This window comes from Mandrillus leucophaeus, unplaced genomic scaffold, assembly GCF_000951045.1.
Source record: "Mandrillus leucophaeus isolate KB7577 unplaced genomic scaffold, Mleu.le_1.0 Scaffold234, whole genome shotgun sequence".
NCBI lineage: Eukaryota > Metazoa > Chordata > Mammalia > Primates > Cercopithecidae > Mandrillus > Mandrillus leucophaeus.
Window position 1 is genome coordinate 1,033,843 of NW_012102410.1, and position 8,769 is coordinate 1,042,611.

An 8,769-nucleotide genomic window follows, 5' to 3' on the forward strand; every position below is an offset into this window, starting at 1 on the left:
AAATTAAAAATTAGCAGGATGTGGTTATATATGCCTGTGGTCCCAGCTATTTGGGGGGCTGAGATGGGAAGATTGCTTAAGCCAGGGATTTCAAGGCTGCAGTGAGCTATGATCACACCACTGCACTCCAGCCTGGGGCAGAGAGAGAGAGAGAGAGAGAGAGAGAGAGAGAGAGATCCTGTCTCTAAAATAAAAATAAAATTTTTAAAAGTTCCCAGGTGACAGGCCAGGTATGGTGGCTCACACCTGTAATCCCAGCACTTTGGAAGGCCGAGGCAGGCAAATTACTTGAGGTCACGAGTTCAAGACCAGCCTGACCAACATGGTGAAACCCTGTTTCTACTAAAAATACAAAAACTAGCTGGGCATGGTGGTGGGTGCCTGTAATCCCAGCTACTCGGGAGGCTGGGGCAGGAGAGTCACTTGAACCTGTGAGGTGAAATTTGCAGTGAGCTATAATTGTGCCACTGCACTCCAACCTGGGTGACAGAGTGGGACTCCATCTCAAAATAATAATAATAATAATAATGATGAAGTTCCCAGATGATGGTGATGCTCTAAGTCAGTGGGCCACATGGACATACAAGACCTTGGATGACCCCAAATCAGAGTTTAAAGACCTCAGGATTTTTCTGAGAAGCAAAGCAAAAGCAGGAACAGAAACAAATGGAGAATGATAGTGAACCAGCAATCATAGAAGGAAGTGCCTGGTTCAGCTAAACCTGGAGCTGTTCAAGCAAGGGCACCCAAGAGCGGGCTCCCAGAACCTGCTCTGTGCAGCCTTGGTTCTAGACCTCTGGCTTTACTCACCCAACTTCCAACCTCCTACCTGCCCCTTGCATCTGATGCCTAAGATAGATTGAGCACACCTCATGCCCTGCAGAAGAGAACAAGGTGCCAGGGAAAAGAGGGAGTCACCTGCTGCCCCAAATTAAGGACTTCAACACGCCGACTTTGTTGGTGCACTGAAGATTTGGCAAAGGCTGGGCACGGTGGGGTGACTCACACCTGTAATTCCAGCACTTTGGGAGGCTGAGGCAGGAGGATCGCTTGAGTCTAGGAGTTTGAAAGCAGCCTGGGCAATAGAGTGAGACCTTGTCTCTACAAAAATAAGTTTAAAAATTAGCCAAGCACGGTGGTGCACACCCGTAGACCCAGCTACTCGGGAGGAGGAAGTGGGAGGATTGCTTGAGCCCAGGAGGCAGAGGCTGCAGTGTGCTGAGATCACACCCTTGCACTTCAGCCTGGGCAACAGAGTGAAATCCTGTCGCAAAAAAAAAAAAAAAAAAGATTTTGCCAAAAGCCCATGCCAGCCTCTGCTGAGGATGGCTCATGGGTCACAGAGCTGGATGGGGATTGCCTAACAAAGGAAAAGCTCAAAGAGGAACAGCCTTGACACCACTGACCACCAACAACCACGCCCAGCCCCATGGCCAGCAACGGCACTGCAGAAAGAGAGGGAAACGAGAAAGAAGGAAAATTCCCGCGCCTGGAGCAGGTAAAGCCAACAAATGCAAAACCTGCGGTCAGGTTGCTCAGAAGCACTTGCCCCGGGGTGGAGATGTTGCTCTCACTGCATGGTCTAAGCCTATCTAGGATCTGCTTGCCCATCTCATTCACCCATTGATTCCTGTCTGGAGGCAATTCTGCACCCCCCCCAGGAGACTTTTGGCCATGTCTGGAGACATTTTTGGCTGTTGCAACTGGAGGCAGGAGGTGGTTACTACTGGCATTTAGAGGGCAGGTGCCAGGGATGCTACTTAATATCCTACGATGCACAGGATAGCCCCTTAGAACAAAGAATTACCTGGACCCAAATGTTGACAGCGCTAAGGTCCAGAAACTCTGAACTAGCCTGAGTTCTGCCAGCCACAGACGGCGGTTTGGATTCTTGCTACAAACAGCGCACGCATCTTTTCTAACACGCAATCGCCACCACCTCCTCTTCTTCATTCCCTTCAAAGTGGAGCTTATTTGCAAAAAGACTAAGTTCTAAATCCCAGCCAAAGAGCCATCTCTTTCTGGGAGTCTCTTGAATCTGGTACTCTTTCTTGAGTAGAGACTCTTCCCCTCGCAACCCCGCAACCACCAAGAGCCCCAAGAAGCAGAAAACGACCTGTTATGGATAAAATTATATGCCTCCCCACCGTCAAATTCATATGTTGCGATCCTACTCCCCCACTTCTATCCTTTAGGATGTGACCTTATTTGTAAATAGAGTTTTTGTGAATGTAAATAAGCTAAGATGAGGCCACACTGGAGTCTGGTGAGCCCCTAATCCAGTGTGGCTGGTATCCTTATAGAAACGGGAAATTGGGATACAGACAGGGCCATGTGACGCTAAGGGATGAAGCCAGGAGAGATGCCTGGAACGGATCATTTCCTGGCACCTTCATATGAAGCTCAGCCCTTGATCTTAGACTTTAAGCCTCCAGAACTGCAAGGGAATATATCTCTGATGGTTAAGCCACCTGGTAAGTGGTGCTTTGTCATGACAGCCCTAGCAAACCCATCCATGGCTCAAGTCCAGATGCTGCAGGAGGATTCCCACAATATCAAAAGCTGGGACTTAAAGGGACTGTTGCCAGTCCTGAGTTAGCCCAAGGGACCCTGTGCCCAGGGAGCCATCCCTGGTTCTTTCCAGGGAGCCGCCAAGGAGAGGGCAAAACAGAACGAGGATGCACACATCAAGAGAGCCCAGAAGTATGATTGAAAGGACGCGAAGAAGAGAAGGTGACTGCCCTCCAGGGGGATGGATTGGGCCACCAGACTTACCCGAGCTCAAGAAGGGTTTGCCACACAGGGGGCAGCTGGAGGGGCTGGAGAAGGTCCCTTGCACGAGCTGGTGCCCATTGACACACTCCCGCCTCTCTCGTGCATCCTGGCCCTTGTCCTTTAGATGTGCCGGGCTCTTCCCCTGGATGGGACAGAGGCAGGTCTCAGGATGCCCTCTGCAGGGGGTGGCCCTCTTAGGTACTGTGTACGCAGCGCACCGCCAGCCCCAGTCACAGGGCTCCCGGGTTAAGGGCAGCATGCCAAGCTGGGGAAGGCAGAGGGGGGCCCCCGTGGCTCAGCTCCCCTGACCTTCTCCTTCTGCCTGGTCACTCGACTGCGGAGGCAGCTCAGCCTGCGCTTCACGCTGGTACTCTTGTCACTCTTCTCATTCTTGCCAGCACTGTCCTCGCTCCTGGGGGATGAGAGGGAAGGTCCACTAGAGGGGGCCAGGGGCCATTCTGAGGCAGCCCTGTGGGTTGCTCCAGGAATCCACCTGGAACCTGTCTCCCTGTGGCCTCCCGGTCCTGCCTTAACCCTTCCCTGGCCCTTGATTTCCTCCTTCCCTCCCTCCTTCCCTCTCTTATTCACTCAGCAAACATGAATTAATGTTTGCAAAGTTCTGGGAGCTTTGGGGACTGGGTTTGCAGACAGAAATGCAACATGATCTCAGGTTTGAGGTACGTCAATGCCTGGGCTGGGAATTTCAGCTCTGTTCACTTGTGATTTCTACCTCTAATTCACACCCCCCCACCCCCACCCCGTATCTAATTGACCTTATTTATTTATTTATTTATTTATTTATTTATTTATTTATTTTTTGACACAGAGTCTCACTCTGTAACCCAGGCTGGAGTGTAGTGGTGCAATCTCCACTCACTGCAACCACTGCCTCCAGGTTCAAGCGATTCTCATGCCTCAGCCTCCCGAGTAGCTGGGACCACAGGTGTGTGCCACAGCTAATTGTTGGTTTTTCTTTTGTTTTTTGTTTTTGTTTTTGTTTTGAGACTGAGTCTTGCTCTGTCGCCCAGGCTGGAGTGCAGTGGTGCGATCTCGGCTCACTGCAAGCTCTGCCTCCTGGGTTCACGCCACTCTCCTGCCTCAGCCTCCCAAGTAGCTGGGACTACAGGTGCCCGCCACCACGACCAGCTAATTTTTTGTATTTTCAGTAGAGACAGGGTTTCACCGTGTTAGCCAGGATGGTCTCGATCTCCTGACCTCATGATCTGCCCGCCTTGGCCTCCCAAAGTGTTGGGATTACAGGTGTGAGCCACCACGCCCAACCTGTTTTGTATTTTTAGTAGAGGCGGGGTTTCACCGTGTTGGCCAGGCTGGTCTCGAACTCCTGACCTCCGGTGATCCATCCGCCTCAGCCTCCCAAAGTGCTGGGATGACAGGCATGAGCCACCGCACCCGGCCCTAATTGGTCTTTAAATCCTGCTCGTTCTTCTATCTCCTTCCCCATCCCCAACTCCATCCCCAGGTCACTGGCATGGCTTCCTGGATTTCAGGCACACCCTCATTTAATAAATATTAGGTCAGTGACATATAAGGCAGACATGATTCCTGCTCTAGTAGGATCTGTTTTCTGGGCGGAGATGCCATTTCTCCAGTCTGTGCCCCCGATCCCAGTCCAAGTGGCTTCTGGAACTTTGTAAATATCCGTAAATGTTTGTTGAATGAATGAATGAGTGAATGAGAGAGGGAGGGAGGAAAGGAGGGAGAGAGAAGGATTCAGGGACCTTCAGCCCTGTCTGTGATCCTCATCCTGTCCCCATCCTATCACCAGAACTGATGATGCTCATGCTCGTAGGCCCCCCTGCTATTTATTTATTTATTTATTTTTGAGAGGGAGTTTCACTCTGTCATCCAGGCTGGAGTGCAAGGGTACGATCTCGGCTCACTGCAACCTCCGCCTCCTGGGTTCAAGTGATTTTCCTGCCTCAGCCTCCTGAGTAGCTGGGATTACAGGCACCCGCCACCACGTCCGGCTAATTTTTGTATTTTTAGTAGAGATTGGGTTTCACCATGTTGGTCAGGCTGATCTTGAACTGCCGACCTCAGACGATCCACCCTCCTCAGCCTCCCAAAGTGCTGGGATTATAGGCATGAGTCATCACGCCCGAGCCCCACTGCTCTTTAGGATAAAGTCTGAGCTCTGTCGTGTGGCTGAGGTGGTCTGGTCTCTGCTGACTTCTCCCACCTTCCCTCCTTCCCGCCCTACTCTGATGTCATTCCCTAAGCCTTCTAATTCCATTTTGTTTCCTTCATCCTCATCTGCACATATTGGCAAACTCCTACTCTTCTGTCAGAACCCTGCTTACATCGTCACCTCCTCCAGGAAGTCTTCCTCTGTTCTCTCAGGGTATACGAGAGCCTCATCCCTCCCTTCCCTGCCAGCTCCCCCCATTGCCCTGATGGGGGCCTCAGCTCCTGCCTCCAGCACAGGGGGCCTGGCCCAAAGGACCATCCGTAAACCCTTGTTCAAATCCAAGGCTGCCCTCCCCTGCCGTTCTCACTTGCAGCAGGTCTGTATACTTACTCCGACAGGAATTCAAACCAGGTCAGGTTCGAGTGGGCTTCTCCGGAGCTGGGTGACATGCAAGCCCTCTGCCGGGCCCTGCAGGATCAGAGGAGACAGATACCTGGGTCGGTAGCCTCCTCTCCCACTCACCTACCCCAGTGCTACCAAGTACAGGCAGGCACCAGGTACCCCGTCTAAGAGCCCACCCGTCCTTGACACTCTGGGCTTGTTTGTGAGACATTGTGACAGGTTTTCCAGCAGAGGGCAGTAATGTGTCTTGGCTGAACAAAATCAGTGTTAGCAGGAAGATTTTTTTTTCTTTTTAAATAGAGATGGGGTCTCGCGCTGTTGCCCAGGCTGGAGTGTAGTGGTACAATCACAGCTCACTGCAGCCTCGATCTGTGGGGCTTGAGCAATTCTCCTGCCTCAGTCTCCTGAGTAGCTGGGACTATAGGCATATGCCAATATGCCTGGCTAATTTTTAATTTTTTTTTAACCAAGTACTTAAATCTTACACAATTTTTTTTTTTTTAAACAGGGTTTGGCTCGGTTGCTCAGGCTGGTGTGCAGTGGCATAATCATGGCTCATGGCAGCCTTCAATGCTTGGACTCAGCCATTCTCCTGCGTCAACACCCCCACACCCCCCAGAGTAGCTGGGACTACAGGTATGTGCCACCACGCCCAGCTAACAACAACAAAAAAATTATACAGACAGAGTCTCACTCTGTTGCCCAGGCTGGTCTCAAACTCCTAGGCTCAAATAATCCTCCCACCTCAGCCTCCCAAATTGCTGGGATTACAGGCGTGAGCCACCTCACCCAGCAAATTTTTAATTTTTTTTGTAGAAAGAGGGTCTCACTATTTTTCCCAAGCTGGTCTCAAACTCCTGGCCTCCAAATGATCCTCCCACCTTGGCCTCCCAAAGTGTTGGGATTACAGTGGTGTGAGCCACTGCACCCGGCTACAAGAAGATTTTGTAACAGATGGCAGTGTCTTAGGCAGGAGGCACCTTTACCTGTTTGCTCCAAGGGCCCCCTGTGCCGGGGCAGCCTGCCCACTCCACCTCTTGTCTTCTAGCCTCCTCCCTCCTCTCCTGCCTCATTTTTCTTCCCTTGAATGCAGCCTTCCCTTTCTTCTTTCTGTTTTTTTTTAAGTCAGAGTCTCGCTGTGTCACCCAGGCTGGAGTACAATGGCGCGATCTCGGCTCGCTGCAACCTCCACTTTCCGGGTTCAAGCGATTCTCCTGCCTCAGCCTCCCAAGTAGCTGGGATTACAGGTGCCCGCCACCGTGCCTGGCTAATTTTTGTATTTTTAGTAGAGACAGGGTTTTGCCATGTGTGCCAGGCTGGTCTCGAACTCCTGACCTCAGGTGATCCACCCTCCTCAGCTTCCCAAAGTGCTGGGATTCCAGGCATGAGGCACCTCACCCAGCCCTCACCCAGTCTTCTCTACCCCTGTCTCCCACACCTGTACACGCCCCTGCATGTCTCCTACTCTTGTCTCCCACTTTGTTCCTCCACGTCTGTCCCCTCATGCCTGTCCCGATTCCCACTTACCCATGGTACTGTCGAAGTTCTTGAAGCACCTGCTGGACAATCAGCCTGTGGGGGTTGGGGTGGGATTAGAACAGCCCACGTTAGCTCCAGGTGACAGACACCCTCCCAGAGACAAGCTGGGGTTGCCCAACCAGGCCTCAGGTCCTGATGCAGACCCTGCTCAAAGCCAGCTACTCTGGAGGCTGAGGCAGGAAAATCGCTTGAACCTGGAAGGCAGAGGCTGCAGTGAGCCGAGATTGTACCACTGCACTCCAGCCTGGGTGACAGAGGGAGACCAAGTCTCACAAGAAAAAAAAAAGCCACAATTATCTCCCAAGGCTACACTGAGAACCTTTCTGAGGGGCCTGGGCCTCTCCCGCCGGGAGAAGGACGGTGTCAGAAAGAAGATGAGGTTATGGGGGACTAGTGGGATGGTGTCTGGCCCTGGTCACTTATGGCCAGCAATGCTGCACCCTGGCAGCCCTCCTCCCGCAGCCCTCCTCCCGCAGCCCTGACTTTCCGGTCTGTTCCCTGGTGGTCCCTCCCCCACCACGAGGCAGAAACTCACACGTGATCTGGTTCCACGTGGTCTTTTTCCATGCACTCCAGCACTGGAGGTTCCAGGCCTGGAAGAAGCCCCCCCCCGATCCCAGGAAGCACAGTTGTGAGGAGTTCTGGGACAGGACCAGCCCAGCAGAGCCCTCCCGGATGCCACCCTGAGCCCCTGCAGAACTGGAGGCCATGCAGACAAGGCCTGTACTCTCAGGGAACAGAGACGAGAAGAGGACAGAGAGCCAGGGACAAACGCAGCTGTCCCCAGTGTCTCGTGGGTGCTTACACCCTACTAAGTGCTTTACATGTGTGAGCTCAGCAGACTCTCCAAGTGGCCTTAAGGAGATAACGCTTATTATCTCCCCTCCCCTTTTTTTCCTTAGACAGAGTCTCACTCTGTCACCCTGGATGGAGTGCAATGGCTCAATCTCGGCTCACTGCAACCTCCGCCTCCTGGGTTCAAGCGATTCTCCTGCCTCAGCCTCTAGCTGGGATTACAGGCACGCACCACCATGCCCGGCTAATTCTTGTATTTTTAGTAGAGATGGGGTTTCACCATGTTGGCCAGGCTGGTCTCAAACTCCTGATCTCATGTGATCCACCTGCCTCGGCCTCCCAAAGCGCTAGGATTACAGGCATGAGCCACCGCACCAGGCCTTTTTTTTTTTTGAGACAGTTTCACCCTGTCACCCAGAGTGGAGTGCAGTCCTGCCATCAGAGCTCACTGTAGCCTTGACCTCCTGGGTTTAAGCGATCCTCCCATCTCAGCCTGGGATGAGGCTGAGATGTATCAGTAGCTGGGACTACAGGTGCACACCGTCATGCCCAGCTAATTGTTTTTATATTTTTAGTAGAGACAAGGTTTTGCCATGTGGCCCAGGCTGGCCTCAAACTCCTGGGCTCAAGCTATTCACCTGCCTTGGCCTCCCAAAGTGCTGGGATTCCAGGTGTGAGCTGCCGCGCCTCTTCTAATAGAGGAAGCCACAGAGGCTCAGAGACTTGTTATGTGTTTAGACTCCAGGTTTGTCTGATGCCAGAGAGGTGCAAGGTCTCACGATAAAAATTCAGAGATAAAGAAAGAGATAAAGAAACAGAATGCCAGGCGCGGTGGTTCATGCCTGTAATCCCAGCACTTTGGGAGGTTGAGGCGAGCCGATCACTTGAGGTCAGGACTTTGAGACCAACCTGGCCAACATGGCAAAACCCTGTGTCTACTAAAAATACAAAAATTAGCCGGGCGTGGTATCGGGTGCTTGTAGTCCCAGCTACTTGGGAGGTTGAGGCAGGAGAATCGTTTGAACCCGGGAGGCAGAGGTTGCAGTGAGCTGAGACTGCACCACTGCACTGCAGCCTGGGTGACACAGCAAGACTCTATCTCAAAAAAA

At 52.3% G+C, this 8,769-nt stretch overlaps 1 protein-coding gene across 1 annotated transcript in view; it reads right to left on the reverse strand.

Moving 5' to 3' along the window:
• Positions 1-8,769, reverse strand: part of ARHGEF18 (Rho/Rac guanine nucleotide exchange factor (GEF) 18) — a 150,794-nt gene that overhangs the window by 112,722 nt on the left and 29,303 nt on the right. Inside the window, exons 6-10 of the mRNA XM_011982062.1 lie at positions 7,401-7,458; positions 6,854-6,898; positions 5,315-5,392; positions 3,085-3,187; positions 2,776-2,917 (exon numbers count right to left, since the gene is read on the reverse strand). Of these exons, the coding sequence (XP_011837452.1) occupies positions 2,776-2,917; positions 3,085-3,187; positions 5,315-5,392; positions 6,854-6,898; positions 7,401-7,458 (426 nt within the window). The remainder of the gene's footprint in view (positions 1-2,775; positions 2,918-3,084; positions 3,188-5,314; positions 5,393-6,853; positions 6,899-7,400; positions 7,459-8,769) is intronic.